This window comes from Clavelina lepadiformis, chromosome 8, assembly GCF_947623445.1.
Source record: "Clavelina lepadiformis chromosome 8, kaClaLepa1.1, whole genome shotgun sequence".
Taxonomy (NCBI): domain Eukaryota; kingdom Metazoa; phylum Chordata; class Ascidiacea; order Aplousobranchia; family Clavelinidae; genus Clavelina; species Clavelina lepadiformis.
In genome coordinates, this window is record NC_135247.1 from 6,115,438 (window position 1) to 6,137,383 (window position 21,946).

General features: G+C 34.2%; 3 protein-coding genes across 4 annotated transcripts; 1 reads left to right on the forward strand and 2 right to left on the reverse strand.

Moving 5' to 3' along the window:
• Positions 1-1,858: 1,858 nt before the first annotated feature.
• Positions 1,859-4,549, forward strand: LOC143469112 (transmembrane protein 87A-like). Its single transcript, XM_076966677.1, has one exon. The coding sequence runs from the start codon at positions 1,911-1,913 to the stop codon at positions 3,663-3,665; it is 1,755 nt and encodes a 584-aa protein (XP_076822792.1). The 5' UTR covers positions 1,859-1,910; the 3' UTR covers positions 3,666-4,549.
• A 2,155-nt stretch (positions 4,550-6,704) lies between these two features.
• On the reverse strand, positions 6,705-10,692 carry LOC143469240 (uncharacterized). The gene is made up of 11 exons (XM_076966871.1): positions 10,392-10,692; positions 9,992-10,090; positions 9,511-9,682; positions 9,320-9,437; positions 8,848-8,922; positions 8,663-8,766; positions 8,524-8,595; positions 8,376-8,420; positions 8,014-8,123; positions 7,583-7,749; positions 6,705-6,945 (listed from the first exon to the last, which is right to left on the reverse strand). The coding sequence occupies exons 1-11, from the start codon at positions 10,477-10,479 to the stop codon at positions 6,802-6,804; spliced, it is 1,194 nt and encodes a 397-aa protein (XP_076822986.1). The 5' UTR covers positions 10,480-10,692; the 3' UTR covers positions 6,705-6,801.
• Positions 10,693-10,844: 152 nt separating this feature from the next.
• LOC143469239 (anaphase-promoting complex subunit 5-like) lies at positions 10,845-19,544 on the reverse strand. Of its 2 annotated transcripts, XM_076966869.1 has the most exons (18): positions 19,314-19,544; positions 17,611-17,681; positions 17,362-17,536; positions 16,984-17,096; positions 16,654-16,844; positions 16,044-16,215; positions 15,802-15,950; positions 15,532-15,661; positions 15,347-15,433; positions 14,969-15,150; positions 13,644-13,782; positions 13,456-13,533; positions 13,000-13,121; positions 12,791-12,911; positions 12,532-12,681; positions 12,038-12,185; positions 11,528-11,627; positions 10,845-11,437 (listed from the first exon to the last, which is right to left on the reverse strand). In XM_076966869.1, the coding sequence occupies exons 1-18, from the start codon at positions 19,495-19,497 to the stop codon at positions 11,284-11,286; spliced, it is 2,466 nt and encodes an 821-aa protein (XP_076822984.1). In that variant the 5' UTR covers positions 19,498-19,544; the 3' UTR covers positions 10,845-11,283. The 2 variants fall into 2 exon arrangements, with proteins under 2 accessions (XP_076822984.1, XP_076822985.1); XM_076966870.1 differs by lacking the exons at positions 17,611-17,681; positions 19,314-19,544 and having other exon boundaries at positions 16,984-17,083; positions 17,362-17,479.
• Between the last annotated feature and the right edge of the window lie 2,402 nt (positions 19,545-21,946).

Below are 21,946 nucleotides of genomic sequence, written 5' to 3' on the forward strand. Positions count from 1 at the left end.
AGAGTGTGAAATTTCGCCGAAAAATTTTATTTTTATTTTCTCTTTTTTTTAATGAAATTTTATAGCAAGCTTAGCAACTCTTCTTTAAACATGCCACATTTCAAGTTGGGTTACCTGTAGCGACCATAGGTGGGCACTACCGTGGTACTATAGTACCGAATTACTGTACCTCTGTACTTTTTCAGTATCGCTACCGGTACCATCAGTATTTTTGAAAAAAAGTACTGAATCTCTGTACTAAATTACTTCAAGAAATTTCAGTCGGTCCTGGTACTCGGCCCATGTAAAAATTTCAAAATTTAAACAAGTTTGTTTTCAAAAATTAATCCTTAATATTGGGTTTAGCATCTGTTGATCTTTTTAATCTAGATATGTCAAGTAAAATTGCAAGCGATTAACGTCACAAATGTTTTGACCTGGAGTAACTTTTGCCAGGGGCATAATAACGACACATTGCATTTGCAGCAGCATCTTTTACAAAAAGTACCGGTACCGACAAAGTACCGAACTACTTTTTAAAAATAGTACCAAATACCGGAACCGTTGGTACATTTTTTGCCATGTACCATTACCGACGGTACTTTCTAGTTACTGACTGCCCACTTCTGGTAGCGACTCATATACGGCTACTGCTCTGAAAGTATATGCAACGCATTCATATATAAAGGCAAAGCTCCCTTACTCTTTTGAGGAGTGAGTTAAAATTAGTTACGTAACTAATGCTTTACATCTTTTTTTGGGCTCCTTAACCACCAAATGGTAGTGCCGGAAACAAGCTAGTCGACTTATACACAAGAGAATAAAAATATCTCCCATTTTCAGCAAAAAAGTAGGGCTCAACCTATACTCGAGTATATACGGTAAATCAAAAATACCGAATAATTATAAATACAAAATACCGAATCCAAAACAATTCGGTTCTTATTTTTGGAACCAATATTATTCTGATTGCAATCCTTGCCCAAAGAGGTATTGATTGACCTCATATAATTTTTTCGAAGACGATTATTATACATGGTTTCACCCAATGCGATGGTTATTATTATAAGTTTAAAAGTATTTAACAGTGACGGCGATTAATGCATCGAATCGCAGCAAAGCAAAAAAGCGGCAAGTGTATGTGCGACAGCACATAGGTTTGTCATAAGAGGAATGAACACAAACGCAACGGTTGTTGTTGAAAAAGGCAATCAAGGAAGATTTTAACATCTCTAAATGAATAATTTTTTAAAGCACACTGGTATAGAATGTTGTTAAAGTCGGTTTTCTATTATACCTTGCTTTCATGAATTTGTTATTACGTTAGGTTTATTAACATTTGCTCGGTGATGCACGATTCACTGCAACGTTACGATAAGAAAAACTTTGTGTAGGTCAGCTTTATATTACGAAACTACTCAAATTAGCACCACAAAACTACTCTCCACTACTACAAAGCTGTCTTTATATCACATTGGGCAATATAGGAATGCAGTTGAGTCATTCCATGTATAATCTACCGTTTTTTTTATTTTTTCATTTATAGGTTGTATTAGGTTTGGTGAGCACTGGTTGCACTGATTTCCTTCAATATCTCTATTTCTGAAAGTAGAATAAACAAATGTCGTTTTTAGGAATCAAGGAATTAATTTAAGCAGACAAAAAGTCTCTAAAAATCTCCTTCACGTCATAAATTAGGGTTTTTGAATGAAGGTCTAAAGTCAAGTTGATGACGCAATTACAAAAATAGTAATGATATCTGAAACAAAATGTTTTGTAGTATGGTTCAAGTATTTTCATACATCCAAAAATTGTTAATTTGTTTTTAAAGCTTAAAGAGAAAAATGAGTTTAAACTTTTTGAAATCTGAAAATTTTATATGTACTAAACAATCTATTTCTATTTAAGGTTTAAGTTATTTCATAGGAAACATGCTGAGACTGTATCAGCTGTTGCTTTTTTCTTTAAGCATAAAATGTAGCTTCCAGGCCACATACATGCGAGCCCCTGAGCAAGGTATCTTTAAATTCAACTTGAATCCAGACACACCGTACAATGAAGTTTCAAAGATTCTATACAATGACTCCGCCATAAGGATTAGTGTTAATGCTTTACTTCCTGGCTGTAAAGATAACAAGACAGCCACATTACGTTGGCTTATTAGAGGTGTCAAATGTAAAGGTGACTATGCACTAATTGCCAAAGAGATGTTTACAAGTCCACCTTCTCCAATTCGTGGGCAAGGTGGAATATATTTGTCCAATGGCTACTATGACACTGAGTCGTTGCAGTGGGTGGGAGGTGAGGTCATCACTTGCAAATCGTCAACGAAACTGAAAGTCTTCAACAACTGGACAACTATCAATGTTCCTACGGAATCCACAACCAATAGTCCTCAGACGACAACTTTAGCGACTGTACCAAAGCCGCAGTCAAGGAAGCGACGTGAGGATTCTGATCCAGGAGATGAGACAAGCATTGCTGAACCTGAAAATACTGGGGTTGAAACAAAGCCCGACAAACCTTCTGAAATTAAAACAAAAAAGAGTGCTATCACAACTCCATTACTGGCAGAATATGTTCTTATTGTTTCCATTGGTGATGGAGTTAGTGATGTGGATTTTGAAATTACTGTGAAGATGGAGAGCCCTGTTGGATACTTATCTGCACATGAATATCCTCTTCTAACATTCTACATGGTTATGTGCATTGTTTATGTCTTCTATGCAGTGGCTTGGTTGGTCCTAGCAGCTTGTAATTATCGTGATTTGTTGAGAGTTCAATTTTGGGTTGGTGGTGTGATATTGCTTGGAATGATTGAGAAGGCTGTACATTATTCCGAATACATGACTGTTAACACGACAGGAGAATCTCTAATGGGTATTGAAAAGCTTGCAGAAGTTGTATCTGCTCTGAAGAGGGCGGTTGCGCGAATGTTGGTGATCATAGTCAGTTTGGGCTTTGGCATTGTAAAACCAAGACTTGGTCCCATGCTACATCGTGTAATCGGAATTGGTACATTGTATTTTATTTTGGCTGTGTTGGAGTCAATGATGAGGATAGATGCGTATTTTCACCCCAGCACTACTGAAGCATGGATGTTCATGTATATTCCTCTTGCCATAGTTGATTCAATCATTTGTTGGTGGATATTTATGAGCCTTATGCAAACCATGAAGACACTTCGTCTTAGACGTAACATAATAAAGCTTTCCCTCTATCGCCACTTTGCCAATGCAATAGTTTTTTGTGTTGTTGTTTCTATTGGTTTAATGCTGTGGTCTATACATGTACGTAATCAAGAATGTAACTCAGATTTCAGCAACTCCTGGCTTGAAACTGCATGTTGGCCCATGTTGTTCTCTATCATCCTTTTGGTAATAATGGTACTCTGGCGTCCAAATGCAAACAACCAACGCTATGCATATTCTCCAATGATCGATGGCAATGATAGTGATGATGAGGAAATGGAAGAACCAATGCTTGGCAGTGGAGCAACAGAAAGCATGAAAATGAGAGGCACAACAAAGATCCTTTCTAAACCAGATGTAGATCGAACAGAAGAAGACCTGAAGTGGATTGAAGAGAATATACCCCAGACCGTTGCGGATGCTGCTCTTCCAGCTTTCATGGACTCTGATGAGGAAGTAATGACTACAAAGTATGAAATGAGCAAGATGGAGTGATCTGCTGATACTTTTGTCGATATAGTGATCAACTATAGCCATGAATGTTGGTTAGAAGAGAGATTTAAGCAACTATTTATTAAAATCTAAGTCCAAGGCTGTTGGAGGAACATTAAACTCTTTTCTTGACACACTATTTGATGCATAACATTACTTTCCTGTGCCATTTATGTTTGGGGTGATATAAAACTAAACTAACTTTTGCAGAATGAACTGTTTAGCTGTGAAACACATTCTTTCAGCCTAGTGCATTTGCTTAAAAACTGATGCTTAATACAAATGTTTGTATTGTACTGTTAGTTCTAGTTATACACAAATAGTGAAGTAATCTCTTACACATAAATGCTTTTGTTTTCCGTTCCATGTTGTTCCGTCTTATATAAGGAATTCTTTATGTATGAAGGATTTGAATTTTAGTGACATATTATGGTGCAGGTTGTGCTATTTAATAATATACTGATAAAAAAATCACAACTTGTTCAGTATTTTCTCTGACATCAATTTTAGCTTGAATATGCACTGTTAAAAACACAGGCAGGACAAACATAAAATTAAAAGCTTGTGATGGTAATCATATATTATAATTCTAAAACGCTATCCATTAACTAACTTAGGACCCTCTTTGCATGAACATTTTGAATATTTCTATTGTTATGTTAGAAGCTTCTGCTGTTGACAAAATGTTAGTATTGCTGCAAGTGATATTTACTGATGTTTTGTTATTGATGCTATGAAATCATTTATCCTTAACAATAAAAAGTTTCGTGGATTTATTATATGATTTGCAGTTGGTGTTTTGTTGTATTTGTTAATAAGCAGAGTATTATTGTAAGCTGTGCTGTGAAAATGTTGCATAAATTGAATAAAGTGCAACTTTACAATAATTGTGTTATGTGGCATTACAATCGAATTTGCATTAAGTCAATGGAGCTAAAAAAGTGCCGATTTAGTCAAACATTCTCATAACATGTGGCTCTACACCAGGGGTGTCCAACCTATTTGGCCAAAGGGCCACATGCGATTTACGAATGATTGCGCGGGCCACTTGAGTGTTTACTGCTATTTTCTAATTAAAACCCTCAGCCCAAAATTCTAATCTGAGAAATACGTATTATCCTCTTTTACAATTATAAGAACAACAAACATATGAAGATATAGTAAATTCAACAAAGTTTTTACTACACGTCGACATTTCAATGTGAAGTTTGGCACTGTTTTTCTCTAACAAGTTTAGCAATATTCGGTGAGATGGACGATGTAGCAATGCGAAGAGAGTTTTCCAGGTCAGAAATTAGTAAACAAACAATAAATGCCAATTTGTCGGAATGTAAGTTTGCCATAAATAACGTAGGCGATTCAGTTGATAACATAAGTCATTTTGACAAATACTGCGCGGGCCACTCAGAACCTTCCCACCGGTTATGGGTTGGACACCCCTGCTCTACACGAACTTGAAAACCCTTAATGTTGTTGTGAAAGCAAAACATTTGAGAAATAAAGCATGCAAACAGGATGCACTTTTTGAATTGCAGTAGTACGAAGTCTTCACTTAAACTACAGAAATGCAATAGCCTATTAAAGAAATTTGGTATCTGTAGTTGTTTTGCCAAAGACTTGTCCATTTTGTAGGGACAGATGGCCCATAAGCATTAAATTTGATGCATTATGTTGCGTCACCAAGAAATTCTGAATTGTAGAAAGCCAGGCAAAACAACTGTATTGTAGTCATAGCAAATTAAAAGTCTGCAATGTAAAAACGCTGCCAAGGTTTTTTGAGATCCGGCTACTGTGGTAAATTATGTTGTTCACAGTTACATCAGCGGCAAATTATGGGAATACTTCTGTATACTATAAATGATGACATGTGAGTAACTGCACCATAAGTTAGTCTAAAAAAGTTGACAATGAACTTAACATTGTTTTAACCCCTTAGTTCTGGGATGTAGATCCAGTTTTTGTAGGAACATGATTTTTGGTTATGTTTCTATTTTAACCTAACTAATGCTCACTCTTTAAAACCGAAATTTTTTACATTATGCAATATTTTTATTATGTTTTTGAAACTGGAACATTCGTAACTATTGCTAGTTGAAATTACATACTGTGTGTTCTGATTGTAGTGCAAATACAAAATTCACAAACCGCTTTTCTCGGATTTATTTAACAATGCTTTGTTACATTTCCAGGAAAATAAAATTTCTAGGTACATGTTAAATTTTTATCTATGTGTTTGAAATACCAGTTATACCAACTTAGAAGGCAGAGTGTTTGTTGTTTTTCTACCCTGGGAATTGATCATGAAGTTGGTGTGTTACAAAATTGTGTTGAATTTAACAGAGTATTTATGCATATGATATCACATATAAGCATGCTGCTAACAAAAGTCATCAAAATCATTGCATACCACAACATCAATGAAACCAACTAAAATGCATAACATCCTGCTGCCATATTTAAACTAAAGGTGGCGATTTAGCCGGAATATCTGTCGATGTTTCATGTTAATTTGAAGATAGAGTTAGTAAAATTCAGTAGAGTAAAAATAGTAGGATTGAAAGTGTTTAGTGAAAGTAAAATAAATGTTTAATTAAGGTAGGTACCAAAAACTTAAATATTTGCGGGCCCTTGAAACAGATATATAGGGTGGGACAGAAAAAAGCGATGTTTTCGAAAATTAAATAACTTCATGTCAATTTAAAACAAAAAGTTGGATTCAATGTTAGTTTTAAAATCTAATAAGCCTACATGTCGAAATGGCATGAAAATACTTTTCATTAACAATTAACTAATTGTTTATCTTTAAATTACATAAAGTTATTCAGTTTTCAAAACCATGCGGTTTTTCTGCTCCACTTTGTATATTTTTCTATTCTGATTCTCTTGTTTCAAGCCAACACACAAATTACTGTTTTGAGCAGTATATTTGCTACAGGTGTTGTGAAAATTCGAATGTACTACTAAACTTAAAATCAGTAATTTCAAATACTACTGTATTACTGTAAGTAATATATGCAACATTTATACGCCTTAAATGTATATATAATAGAAGTCATGGTCAGAGCAAGAAACTTATGCTTTGAAACAGGACTTCGGTAAACACATTTTTAAAGTTCGTATAATTATCATAGGCAGTACATCAAAGACTAGAAATATCTTCTGATTTCAGTAAGCGCAGAACTTCATCTGCAACAGTTTCTTCCATTGACTGAAAATTTGCAGTCACTGTGTGATTCCTTTTACTTTTGTGAATGTGGAAGGTAATGTTCAATGCCTCTTCAAGCTAAAATAACAGTAGAAAATTTCAGTTGAGTTAAATATCTGTGAAATAAATGGAGATTTTCCAGGGCCAGGAAAACGCTTGCACTTTGAAATTTGTCTGAGCTTAAATATGAAAAAGGATTAAGGCGGCTATGGCTTATGGATATAAGTTAATCAATTATTTTATTTTTTGGTCATCTTTGCAGTGGGGACAAAAAATTACTACTTGTTAATAGCATGCGATAATGCACGGGAGAAAATGACAAAGCTTAAAAGAGTTAAAACATGCACGAAAACATTGATAGTATTATTTCACTGATAACAACTAGCATGGTCATCAAACCAAAATTACTTATTTTACTTGATTTTTTTATTTCTGTTTTTATGTTTACGAGCCGTGCAAATTGTTATTAGCAATTAAATTTCACCATTACTTTTGTTCACATTTTAAGCCTTTTTGGCTAAAATAACTTTTTCTGTGTGCATTTGTGTATGCTATAGTATCAGCGAGTAGTAGTGCTTTTTCATCCCCATTGCGCCGACGACAAAAAATAACATGACAATTCTGTAAAAGGTTACCCCAGGGATTCATTCAAGTATTAAAACTATTTGCTATATTTTGCTAAACATATGTAAGGTGTTTCAAAATTTTGGCTTACCGGCACCATCTTCATGTCATCAATATGAATGATTGTTTCATTTAGGGGAATCAGTAATCTATCAATCCAAAGATAGCTTTCCATGGGAATAAGGACGTTGTTAATGCTATGATATGATTTCAAAATGCGTTGATACTTCTTTCGTTTTCTGGCATAGCTGGGACAAGCTATGATAGTATTGAGATAAGATATAGAAAAGCATAAAAATATCATAAAATTAATATAAAAAGTTATCTTTTCTATGTAATGGACACTCGTCTTTCTGGGTATGTGTGTTACTTAGCAATTTAACTATTACTATGTCACAGTAAACATTTTGGTGTAAATATTTTGATAGAAACTATTGATTAAGATGTCACTGGCTGTACTGAAATATTTTCCGGTATTTGTTGTTGGCCTCAAAAACCTTATCAGTGCTTCAGTAAAATCACCTTTCCCAAATATCTTTGCACATTTTCGTTCAGTTGCTTCTGAATTCAAGCACTGTTCTATCACTGCCAAGTCATCAGTTTGTACTTTTCTACAATCGAGTGTATTGATTCTGGGTATAAAACATGCATTACTATTTGTACATGACACTGGCTACAATTGCTGAAATAAGCATTATAACAGGTTAATTAAACATGTTATATTTTCTAAAATATAGACCCTTAGCATTTGAGCATTATTTTATCACACCCATACAAATATAACATTAAGTATTATTAAGGTATTCATGAATTGTATATGTATCATATTTATATACATGATCCCCTGTTAGATGTAAGCATAACATAAAAAAGTGTTGTCATACCCATGTGATATGCTGGGATTGGTGAAAACGTTTCTTTGCCGCCGTCTAAAGCCAAGATTTACATTTATAGACATTTCAAAAACTAACATGCTGTCGTTAATAACTCTACTGTATCAAACTACAGTTTAACATAGTACTTGTGCCTTACCTTTTTTGGCATGCACTGTTCAAGCGAGAACCTCCATTTGCTTCCACAACAAATTGTTGATACTTTCTTGAACTATTTTAAAAAAGTTTCTGTTCCTTTTGTATTCAACTACTGATTTCAGACATTCTTGCATAAGTACCTGGCAAATTTCCGAACAATGCTGCGTACTGAATCATTTGCTGTATTTTCCGACATGGGCGCATTCTGAGAAAATGTTTGTTCACCCTCTGTAGAACTCAGCTGCTGCATTGCATTATGAAAAAAAATATATTGATAATTAGGAAGTTTTTTAAAACGACTGGCTGTTTAAGTTGTTCCTCCTACGGTCAATATAAATTCTGCTTTTCTGGAGAGATTGGCCATTTGTTCCAAATTAAATTGAGGTAAGCTGTTTGATTCCTGGAAAAAATATTCAATATAGCATCAGTGTTCTTTTTCACAACTTAAAAGCAACGATAACGTAACCATTAATGCTAACAGCTGCAAAGCTGTGACCAAATCTTATTCTTCTGTATAAACTTTTAACCAATTCATGTATTCTAAACACATAAATTTGTTTAATTAAACTCTAAAATTTTGTCTTACAAATGCTTTGATGGATCATTCCATATGCACGCATTAAACAAGAACTAAGACCCAACATCACCAAAGCAATTGTAACTTGTCTATGTGTATTTACACTTACATTTCTATTTTTATTATTATCACGAAACATTTTAATCTTGTCAAAAACCCTAAATATTGATTGCAACTAAAAATGCAATGGTATACAAATAAATTAAATGATATTTCATACCAGTATTTCATCATTTAGTTTGATAAACTTTTTCCGTAACCAAAATGGGGTTTGAAAAGTGTCAAAAGTATTTGGAATCTCTGTGAACCTCAAAAGGTCTTGTACACTGCCCTGAATCCTATGAAAATGAAGTTATGGGAAACTTTTTTTATGTAGTATAAAAATACACTAAATGACAAGAACCATCTTACTCAATATGAGGAATCATTGGACAAAATTTCGTCAATTTATGAATGCATGTGTTTATGAGAATTGGATGGCAGATTTGCCACAGGTCCAGCAATGTTTTGTTGCATACAGTGAATACAGATTGCTGCAGGATTATAAGCTCAGAAAAAGCATCAGCAGTATCCTTTGTAGAACCTGAACATTTTTGGGTATTTTACTTGAATGTTTGTATTGGAATTATAGTTTCAATATTTATTTTACCGTACATTGTGTCCACAATATCATCAACAACAAATTATATCACTTCTTTCAAAGAATAGGCTTACAGTAATACAATTGTCAGCATTTGGTAATCCATAAACATTATTGCATCTTTAAAGGGTATTTTTTTTGATAATACCATAAGTTTCAGCATGGTAACAATTATTTTATGTTCAACATCAAATGAACAAGTTACTAATAACATATTATGCTGATGATCTTATGACAATACATAAAACTTACCTTTTCGCAATGCCTCCAGTTTCCTATTCATGTCCAGTATAGAAGTTAGCATCTCTTTGTATTCGCAAACTATAATATTTTGCACACCAGCTTCAACTCCTGCATAAATTAATCTGATTAATGTGGCGCTTGAATATTCCTTAGCTACCAGATTAATTGTCACAAGCAGACCATCTGACAACCTTCTTTTGAGATTTTGTCATATGTTACAAAGCATACTATATCCAGGAAAAATGTTGGAAATTTACCTTATATTCAAACACTTCGATTACTAAAATCTACCTTTCACTTGTTTAGTTAAGGTGTAACAAAGAAATTACCAGTATAGAAATTAATAAGTACAGAACCTTAAAAAAAATATTTTTAAACAGTAACTGTAATAGGTATAAAAATTACTAACTTTCCTTGTTATCCGACGTAGCAACGATGTTCAATGGCAGTGCCATAGCAAACGATATCGAAGCAAATAACACCAAGAAAATCCACATGATTAGGTAAGTACAGATCTGCTAGCCCTTGCCTATTTTGTTATTTGATAGAGCTAGGAAGGTAGCTCCTTCAGTTTTGTGAATTTACAAAGACCAATTTTTAACAAGCAGCAACGGAGCTGGAAACGTTTCCGAATTAATGAGGTGAATATTTTCTCAACTCGTGCTAAAATAACACAGTTAGATTTTCACTCCCTGTGGTTGCTTTTTACCAGCACATGTTTGGTTTTGGCAGTTCCTGTTTTATTGTTAACTATGCATTTGAAACTCCACAAACACACATATGACCTTGACAGAACACAACAGCAAAGTTAACTATGGGAGTTTTTTTATTGGTGTGTTTTATAACAACCAATTCTCGGAAATTCTTTTGCCGGTGGAATTTTAATAAACATTTATGAGCAATCTTTCTGGCGAAGTTATTTGCATTATACAATACCCAAAGCAACTCCCTAGAAAAGTACACAACTTGGAACTCGAGCAGTTAGTGCAAGCATATTTGGTCAGTGCATACTTAGCAATTGTTAACTCAATTGTTGTTTTGTTATACTTCTGAAAAGCAAGAAATATACCAAAAAAAACCTTACTGCTATCAAAACAACAAACCTAACAAAAATGTTTGTAAGTTTTTCTACTGTTTTCAATGCATTTAAATATGGTGGAAGTAAAACATAGTGTCAATAATGTTACTAAAGTGCTGAACACTAAATTTGAGCGCTATGTAGGTTCTGCAGGTTGGAAGAACGCAAAAAAACGACACATCTTTTGGTGGCTCCTATTTTTTACAGTTTCTTCATTCAACCATTACAAATGCATTAATTGTTTTCTTGACCCTAATTGCATATCCAGTCTTTTAAACTCGGAAGCAAAATTATTGCGATGAACTACGCACTCCAAATGCGCCTTGATGTTTGCTTTACTGGTTTCATCTACGGTCTCAGACTTCCGGTGATAGAGCCTACAATGCAAATCAATTAGATTATTCTTACTCAGTTTCTTTTGTTCAGTTTTAAGCTCAAGATTATGAATGTAGGAAGGTATAACTTACTTGGCCAGTAAATAAACAGCGTCTCTTTTCCTTGTCAAATCTTGGCATTTTTCGAACCCCTCTTGTGCAAGATGAAGTAAGTTAATGCAAGTATCCAAATCTGTCGATATAACCACACACAGGATCAACATACAGATTTGTATTTTGAACCAATAAACTAAACCTGCAAATCATAGCAAATTATAACAGTCAAGTCGTTTGAAGAGTAAACATCAGCAGCATACATATCATTTTTTCTGAAAACTATATCAATGCTCCTATAGCGTCGATAAAGTGATCCGAGAAAATCTAACGGTGGCCATACTCAGATGTCTTGGCTACTTTATTTCTGCTATGGTTAACTAGCACTCTAAACATTATGCCTCAGGTACAATTGTATAGTTTCAATGAAACAAAATCATGAACAAATTTCTAAACAACGCGTGTAACAGTGTAGCACAACACTTGTCAAGCAACATTATTACAAACAGTGACAGTGTATTTGGGATAACATCATGTACTATTTCATACCTTCTATTGACGTTGTTTTATTTTTTATCTTGCAGTTAGCATATATCAAAAAGATTTTGCTCTTTATATGCAAGCTTGCATGTGACATACATTCTAGTGTAAAAGATTTGATGCAGCAAAGACCAAGACAGGGGGAAGCAGAAAGAAACTAAAAAACATTACAACAATGTTAAGTAAATTATTTGAAATACGTAATTAAATAAATCTGTCAGTTTGGTAGTACCTGGCTATAGTAATATATATTTAACCTAAGACAGCATTATTAGTTCAGTTTCCGAGTAAAAAAAAAAATTACACATGAAATAAAAGCAATCTGAGACTAGCAATCAAAACCTGTAAGTAATTCAAGGGCATACATAAAGTTAAAAACATCTTGACATGTGTCAAAAATATGATATATAAATGATAAACTTATACAAGTGGCCATTGGGCAAAACAAATACACATGATCAACTAAAGAATAATTTTATGTGAACAAACAGAAATGGATGAACCTGAAGTTGGGCAAGTTTTAGCATAGCGTCTGTGGCCAAACCCTCCAAGTAGCAATTATGTGCAGTAGAAAAAGCTTCCAGGATATATTTAAAACTTGCGGCCCTCTCGCATTTATTACGAGAAAGCAAGTTAGCCATAAGCATGTACACCTAAAAACATAACTTGAGAAACTATAAAAATTTGTTGCTTGATATGATATCGGAATCAAACTATTGGCAAGTTTAAGTACAATAAAACAAAATAAATCAAAACCATTACTTGACATTTCAACTCTGGATTGAAGTTTTTTTCAGCGGAAATTTCTTCAGATTTTAAAATTTTTGTGAGGATTGAGTGTGCTCTCAAGTTCTCATTAAATGTTGCCAGGTTTTCAGCTTTCCTAACCACAAATATCGTAATAAACTTTTATGAGTGCACTAAAATATCAAAATAAGCCGACTTTGTAAGGCTTATGTAATGCAACCAACCGATACAGTGCTTCAGTTTGATTGATTGATTTAAGGCATTGCTCTGCCAATGCTGCTTCATGCTGTTTGCATAATCGCAGAGACAGCTGATGGTTTAATCTTGCCTCAGCTTTTCTCCAGTACTGAAATAAAATTTAGGATAATTAATAGCAAATAACCATTTACATCAACTCTGGCACTAGAATTTTGGCTTTGTATGTATGAAAACAAGTTGTTTTGTGTGAGTTACTTTAGTTAGTTGTAATATTATATGACACTATGAGTTATAGAACATATGGTAGCATTCCAAAGGTTAGCTTGTATTTAGTCAGATATACTGCCTTTTTATTATTTACCGGTACTGAGGTTAACAAGGTTAACACCATTAATTATGAAATAAGGGTTAGAAATATAACATACTTCAATAATTTATTTTAATATGGAGCTTTATTCTGTAGCAATAATAAACGCACTTACATGAGAATAACTTGAATTAGGAGAAAATCTTATTTTTGCGTTGTTCATTAGGTCATTGCCAGCATTATTCATTCCTTCCTGAAACAATCATGACATCAGTTATACCAAGGTAACCAATCTATTACAAAATAAACACCACAAAGATTGCACTAAATTCAGCAAAATATATTTTTGCTGCCTCTACATGCCTCATGTAAAAACTCGGCCAAATGGCACAATGACAAAGCAATGTCTTCCGGGTTGTATCTAGCTGCAAAACTGTGAGCTTTCTTCTCCATAGCTGACTGCATACCAAGGGCAAGCTGGCTGTATAAAGCAGCCATATATCTGTACAAAAATATAAATCCATTAGATTGCCCCTAAACAATATGGTAATGATTTCTCAGGCAGATTTAAAATAGAGTAGTTTCCGCTTATTATGGCCAGTGATAATAACCGAATGGTCACATTAACCGAAACTGCTACTGTACCGTTCAACCACACTAAGATCGACACAATTAGGCATAAGATGACAAAAAACATCGAATTTATCATTTATTTCACTAACATTAAACAACATCAAAGTGAATGTCAGTAAATGAAATGATAATACACGTTGCACAATTGACACAAAACATTGAAGGAAAACGTGAAACAGTGGTCATAATATCCGAAGACTGGTCATAGTAAACGAAGAATTTTGAATGGCAAAATTCAGGATTGTACCAAAATGGTCATATAAAGCGGGTGGCCATACTATGGCTCGGGTTCCAAATAGCGACTGTCAATAGAGCGACTACACGACAGCGATTCATCAAAAACAGCGACTGCCACAACAGCGACCTCACTTCTTTTATTAAATCCAAGGCTTACACGCACACGCACTCTTTCACCCCAATGCGATTCACAGCAATACCCGATGCGTGTTCTTGTTTCGTTGTGTTAAATGTGAAAGTAATTGTTACATCATTGTAGCGGGTAATTGGTCCAGTGGTGAGTTGATTGTTAGCGCATTCGCTTGTTCACTGTTCAGTAATACTAGGCTAGGAGGAGGAGGAGATGATCTTTTTGCAGTTAGGTTATTGAAAGAACTTATTTCGTACGGTTCCGGTACTTGTTTGCATTTTCTTCCGCTTTTCAATCAAAAAAATATGGTAAGCCTAGTTAAGTCGCTATCATAACAGTCGCTCTTTGGAATGTCGCTCACTTGATTACGTCGCTATTATGAAGTCGCCATTATGACAGTCGCTGTTTTGACAGTCGCTATCCGGCCTGGATGCCCCATACTATCTGTGGTCATATTAAGCAGATTCTACTGTAAAAAAAATTGTTAAATTAGTCAAGAGTCATGCTCGAGTTTTGAACAAACTGAAACCGGGTCCTAATGTGTCAGTAAAAGTTAGTTAGGTGCTCCTAAACAAAGATTAGCATGTCAAACAGATCATTGTAAAATTTGAAGTAGAGAGTGTCAGAAATAGGAAAAAAACAGTGCACAAAAGAGCAAGGCAAACGAAATACAATATTTGCATATTACCTTTTCCCATACATTTTCCACAAAGATGCCTTATGAGCAAATCCCGTGGAAGAGAAATACGAAAATGGTCGAGTGCACTGTAAGGCATCTGCACCTGCTAATTTGCGAAAAACAAGACAAGGTCTTTCCCCACTTGTTGATAAGTGATTTGTGTGTGTTTGAAGGGCTAAAAATGCCAGATCCTGCAGAACAAAGTCATTATTTAAAAAAAAAATATATATTAAATATATACCAGTCTGTGGGTAAGTGTGGAGTGATTTTGGTGTCATGCTAAAAACATTTTACAATTTCAGGTGTGCTAGGTATAAACATTTTTTTAAATGTTGCGCAGTGTAGGACACCGATGCGATATGTAACATGCCATACATAACTTCTTACAGTGAGGTTCAGTTTCTTTGCTGGCTTTACCACTTCATCCCCAATCTTGTAAAATTTTGCTTTTGGTTCCAAGTGAGTCAACAAAGACTGTAACAGAAACACAAAGTGATGTGTCATAACACAATTAAATACTTTATTTTTTGCATTTTTTTACTGTCAGAACGCACAGATGAAAAGGAACAAACCAATGCATGTTGCAAACAAAGAGAATCATTTGACACTTGAGATAACTTAATGGATTCCTTAGTTGCAGCCAGGGCTGCTTTTTTGTGACCAAAATGCATGTGCAACAAAGCCAGGTTTAAAGTTGCGAATCTGTAACAAAACAAAATGGTAAAAAAATCGCAGGCGTACACAATTTCATATCTTTCTTACCTGTAAATGCAAAAGTATAATAATATAATGGTATGTACATCAAGATGAAAATTTGGTACATTTGCGGAGACTAAAACCACCTTTGCGTTCTTCCAATATTTCCATCATCCAACTTTTTACGACTTGATGAGGAAACAGTTTTGTTGTGACGAACAAAGTACATATAAAGGCTGTCCATTGCCCCACAGAATTCTTTTACTCTCAAGTTATTCAAGTAACTAACATAATGCTAAAAATACAAAAATAAAAATTCAAACTAACCAATGGTTCCATCCATACTGCATTCTACATAGTAAATGCTATTATACATATTTATACATACAGCTTGAGCAAGTTCAGGATTATTCCTTAAAACTTGGCGAATTTTTGTTTGCAAGGCTTCCGGTGGTAAAGCATCAGATTGTTTGATTTCAAGAAGAGCAGCTTGTTGTGAAAAAAAGTACTCCGCCTGCTGCCTTGTAAAATACTCAGATGCTTCAAAGTCGTCACACCTTCTAAAAAAGGAATGAAGGAATGAGTCAAATCAAAAACAAACATTACACACAGCTATTAACCGCTTCTGTTATTTTTACAAATCAGAGTCGTCCAAAAAGTTTCATATATACAGCATAAATTAAAACCAAAAGAAAGTCTCTAAAGTATGATGTGACACAAGAATTAAAACAAAAGTAAAGTATTTTGGTTGCATGATTGACCTTAAAAAAGTGGAAGGTTTGCGAGAATGTTTTTTCATTCCATAAACAAAAAAAAAGGTAATTTCTATGATATTATCGACTTAACAAGTATAAGCATTTCTCCCTTGCTTGTCTACTACATATTTTAATTAAGTACAATCAGCAAAATTTGCAGACCTGGGTAAGATTCAAGTATTGTCATAAATCTGAACTTTTTTCTATTTTGCACATACAACAGGGAAAAATTACTTTGCTTACTTATTATGTGGTTTAAGATCTGATGGTTTTAGGTCAGCGTCCATACTGTCCCTGCTACTCTTGCTGTCCATTTCACTTTGACTCTCTAATTCCATATCATCAACAACCTCCTTTTCAACGGTATTGGCAACTGTCACATCACTTGCATCAGTACCTGCACTTGCTTTTCTCAGCATGAATGCAGATATAGGCTGCAAGAAAAGTTTGAAATAGGAACTGTACATACATAATGAAAAAAAAGAAATTTAACTATAAATTAAAATGATTTGCGATAAAAATTTTAATGTTTGAAAAAGAATCATTCAATAATTTGCAATAAAAGCCCTTCACCTGTTTAATTACAATGTGAGGAGAGCAATATTGTAAAAACTTTGCAAAAAAGGGTTGAAGTTCACAAAAGGGAAGCCTTTCATAGTATACAAGCATTCTTCTGCAAAACAAACCTGAAAAGGTAGTCACAAATGAAGAAGCAAATACTGTATATGCTGCAAGCAGCATATTATGTTCACAAAAACTTGAGTATTGCTTTGATTTGATAAATATTGCTAAAGACTTTCCCATGCCTTTCATTTCGAATTTACTCTAAAGTCTAATAACTCTCAAATTGCAGTAAGATACCTGTCACACCTATTTTCCGACATTTAAATTTTTCAAAAAGCTAGTGAGGATTAATTAATCAAACATTAAATTGCTCTTTTCTAGACATACCTAGCAAACCACGTCTGTGTAATACAGAATCATCTTCTTCGCACAACGTAAAACTGAGGCCCTCAAAAAAGTTTTCCATGTTTCCGATACTCTCAAAGTTACATATGGTATCAAGAACTGAAGTAAATGCACTGTAGAGGACTTTCGAGCAAAAAGCAACAGTCCTCAGGATATCCTTTGAAATAAATTGAAGCACCAGACAATTAAAGTGATGGGAACTGTGATTGTATTAGTGCATACAGTACTAACTTTCAGTGATCCATCTGGTTGCTGAATCCATAACAACAAAGCTCTGTCCAAATGACGCTTCCCAGACATTTCTACAGGAATTGTAACAAAGATTATATTATTTAAGCAGCTTTTTATAAGCTTTATTTATTATGTGGTACAGCAAATAAATATGCTTAAAACAACATGAATGTTCATAAAAAAGTAAATATAGGTTTCAAAGCAGATGTTTTTTAAATCTAAACTTATTGCACAAACTAAAATGCAGTAGAACCCTGGATAATATGACCACCCCAGAAGAATGATCACTCAAATGCAGTACGGAATATTTTGCATTGCAATGTATAACATTCTGTTTCACTACAGTAATATGACTAGACCATTCCTTGATCCAGGCCACAACCACATTAGGACTAGTCTGTTTCTACGTAAACATTCGCAAAAAGTTTACCACATAGTAAGTTAAATCATAAATAATAAAATGCAACTGTGCTGTGAACACATAGGACTGTTTTCTAACCATTGTTACTATTAGCGTGTGTCCACATACAGGTTGGCACTTGACATACTCGTACTGCAAATGAATTTGCTGTGACAACTTTTTATGTTTCAACACATCTGATGTGGTTTCAAAAGGACAAATTTGACTCGCATGTAAAAAAGTTACAATAACTTTTAATGAAGGAAAAAAATCACTCTTGTTAGGCAAAGTGAAATGTCAACAGTTGCATTAAAACAACCGCTTACCAAAGACGTTATTAGCCAGTATACAGGGTAGTAAGAGATTAATCGTGTTCATTCCATTTAGTTGCAGTATGGCATAACAACAAGTAATACATATTGAATGCATAGCATTTCTTTTAAACAACAGGATTGTGAAAACACATGCTAAGCTTAAAGTCTTGTGTTCAATTACTGAAGTCATGCTCTAGAATGAAATCTCTCAAAAATGAAATTAATTGGACTCGACTTATCAGAAAAATTTAAACTATTACTCGGCTAAATTCTGAATACTCAGATATCACATCACAACATAACTAATGACACCACTAAATCAAGTAAGTCATTAAAGACAAGCAGCAGGGATTCATTTTTTCAATAACATTAACCTGACATCGACTGCCAGCAAAGAGCATGGTACAAAACTGGAAAACAACACTTAGTAAAGCGATTTCTTGCTCTTATAGTGACATTCTGTTCTATATAGGGCCCCTCGTGATTTAATTAAAGGAGCACATGAGAAAATTATGGTTGTGTGATGACACTAGGTCATGCAATAAAATTCTTCCCTTTGCTGAAAACACGTAGGAAAATACTCGATTATCATATGATATCAAAATCATTTTCATCCTTTTTATAGGCACGCATGTGCCTTACTGAGATGTTTGTTGGCATAGGACCCTGGTTTTTCACTTCTTTGGTCAATAAGACATTACAGCGAATGATTGACAGATTTAATAAAATCGTTTGAGCTGTTTTAGAATATATATAAACTATGTGAATACAAGTTGTAAAAATGTCGTTGTAGGTGCAGACCAATATTGAACTTTGAATACTGGAAATAAATTTAAATAACGGAAACAATATTGGATTTAGCAAATCAATACCGAATCTGAATATTGGAAATATACCAATACTTAGAAGAGTATGATAACTTGTATATCACTCATCCCATCCCTGGTTGTTACCAAATAATTTCGATTTTCAGCTAATTTAAAACTCACCGTCTTGCCAGACTATCCGAGGATAATCTTTATTTTTACCGTCAAATATATCCGCATACTCCTTAATTAATATGAGCAAGCTCAACCGATAAGGAGTGACCTGATCTCTGCTGTAATTGTCTTCCGGAAAAGCAAACATGTTGAGTAAGTTAGCAATCTGATAATAAGCTGCAGCACATACCATTAACTGGAAAACTTACAAAAAATGATAACTGGAAAAAGGTTTAATGAATATTCATGATTCGCATTTCACAAGTCTCACTTAACTAATCAGTAGGTCAAAAAGGTTAAGAAAAAGTTTACAACGGTTACATGTCAGCATCACAGCAAGCTGGAAGGACACAATAAATATGAATATCAATCTGGTCATACTCTAGCTCTGATTGTATCAGAGCCAGTGCATGACCAGATAATGTGCAGTGACAGTTGCATATACGTCATGACATTTGACAAAGCACTTACTCTAGCTTATCATCTGGCTGTTACTGTTAATAAAACGGATGTTACAAAGGTTTTGTTTCCATTGTAGTTGCATTCAAAGATAAGAAAAAACTTTTAAATACCTGCCAACTTTCAAAAAATAAACAATTGTATCGAAATTGTATATATAAATGTTACTGCATGTACTGACGCTATATGCTCTAAAAATTCTTATATACCAAACTATGCGCCAACTTGTAAGCATAGAATTGCCATTATGCCGCATTTTCTACATCATAAATTTACATAATGTTGACATGGAGCAAATTTTGTCAATAGATTCATTGGTATATTTATCCGACACAATGAAAACAAACCTTCCAATGGGGACTTAAACTATTTGAAAGAAATGTAGAGTAGGCTATATTAAATGGACGTAACTATTTCACCGTAAGCAGGTCATTTGTTGTGCACATAAAATATTCATTGTCATATCTTAATAAAATTTTGTCACTTTATATATTTACTTCGGCTGCTAATATCTATGTTTTTAATATTAGGGAACATGTCCTCTACATCTTCCAACAGTGTATTTGTTTTGTTGTTTGTGTTATTTTAGCCTTAAATTCGTTAAACTAAGGAACTATTTTGTGGGTTTGGTGGTCATGCTAACCTGCCATCTTACAGCACAATTCTATTATTGCTATCTTGCATGTTTTAAGCCCTTGGGCTTTTCCACTTTTTCCTGCTCGTTACTGTTCGTGAGTATGTGTTTTACTGTGCTATAACGACAACGGTTAGCATCCTAACTTTTGCTCCTCACAGTTAATGGCGAAAAATAAACAATACAATACACGCAGCCCGTTCTTGAAAGTAGTCAGATAGGTTAGGAGAATGGGCATAAAAATTTAGATTTAGGTTACTGTGTTATAAAATTTAAGTTGGGTTAAAAAGAAACTATGAAAAAATAGATTTGAACGTACGATTTCTTCCGGTGTTGCAGCCATACTAAATTTTGTTGTGCAGTACCTTTACAACCGTATGCGTACACAAATATAAAAAGTTTGCATTTGAACAGCAAGAGTGCGTGTGGAAGACGTTCTCGTGAACTACAGATTTAGACCAAGCAGTCTGGGTTGTTGTTAGGTATTTCTAATCATGTTTAAGTACTTTAAATGGGAAAGCAAAGGTTACCGGTACTAAGCGTAGTCAACTGGAAAGTGGCTGCCATTCCTACCAATAAATTTATGCCATCGTAATTTTTACGGAGTAACTTTTGATCATACACTTGCTAAAACAAGACCTACCAGAGTGATCAATTATCAAAATTTTAAACTATGCATGAGCCACAATAGTACAGTGCAATTATTGTAATTAAGCCTAAATCAAGGCAAAGCACGTTTTAAGCCCATTTTTTATGAATTTTTGTGCAGATTACTGTAACTTGCGGGTGAGGGAATTCACCTAAAACGCAAGTCATTTTTCAAATTGGCAGATTTTTAACCACATGAAAAAGTGCTATACAGTATGCTAGGCTAGATGAAAGCAGTTTCCACTTTATCATATCATGCATTATGCATGAAAATAAACTTGATATTGAGTCATATTTTTAAATGCGGTTTTTTCAGAATCGAAGTGAGTAATTTATTTAGCTTAATTCATATAAACTTGTGATACAGTAATACTGTAATAGACTATCTTCATAGCGAGTTCTTGCCTATAACTCTATAACTTCCTGACCTTATCGCGATAATTCTAGTTTACACGTTTCGTTCGTGGACCAATAAAATCAAAATAGCAAGGTGAACAGATGAAAAGAAAACGCCAATTCTGCACTTTTTCTTATACGACCGTAGCGAATAATTAAACTCAGTTGATCACATCTCTGACATTAGCTTGCTTATAAATCACAAATGATCTAAATTACCTTAGCAACACCTGCAAACACCGCTATCCTTATCTACCGGTCAATTGACAGATCCGGCCGTTCTGGGTATATCAATTTTCCGGTAGTTCTAGGGTTAAACACACGAAATAGAACACTAATAACATTATAAATCAATCGCTCAGCAAAATTTTGGTATACATTTAATCATTTGTGGACATAATTCTTATGCATTTTTCATGATTTTTAGCAAGTTTTTTATCAGACAAGCTGACAAAGGCTTGCTAAAGCATCAAAACCAGCACCTGACCGGCTGTGAGTGCGCACT

Bases quoted from the DNA above. Each gene is read 5' to 3' on its own strand.
- LOC143469240 (XM_076966871.1), bottom strand. From the start codon at position 10,479: ATGTGGATTTTCTTGGTGTTATTTGCTTCGATATCGTTTGCTATGGCA. The intron at 9,438-9,510 runs GTAAGATGGTTC...TCATTTTCATAG, and splicing joins CCAATGATTCCTCATATTGA to GATTCAGGGCAGTGTACAAG. The intron at 7,750-8,013 runs GTGATTTTACTG...ATACTATCATAG, and splicing joins TGCAAAGATATTTGGGAAAG to CTTGTCCCAGCTATGCCAGA.
- LOC143469239 (XM_076966869.1), bottom strand. From the start codon at position 19,497: ATGGTATGTGCTGCAGCTTATTATCAGATTGCTAACTTACTCAACATG. The intron at 15,151-15,346 runs GTAAGAAGTTAT...TTTGTTCTGCAG, and splicing joins CAAAGAAACTGAACCTCACT to GATCTGGCATTTTTAGCCCT. The intron at 12,186-12,531 runs GTTCATCCATTT...AATGTTTTTTAG, and splicing joins TAAAACTTGCCCAACTTCAG to TTTCTTTCTGCTTCCCCCTG.
- LOC143469112 (XM_076966677.1), top strand. From the start codon at position 1,911: ATGCTGAGACTGTATCAGCTGTTGCTTTTTTCTTTAAGCATAAAATGT.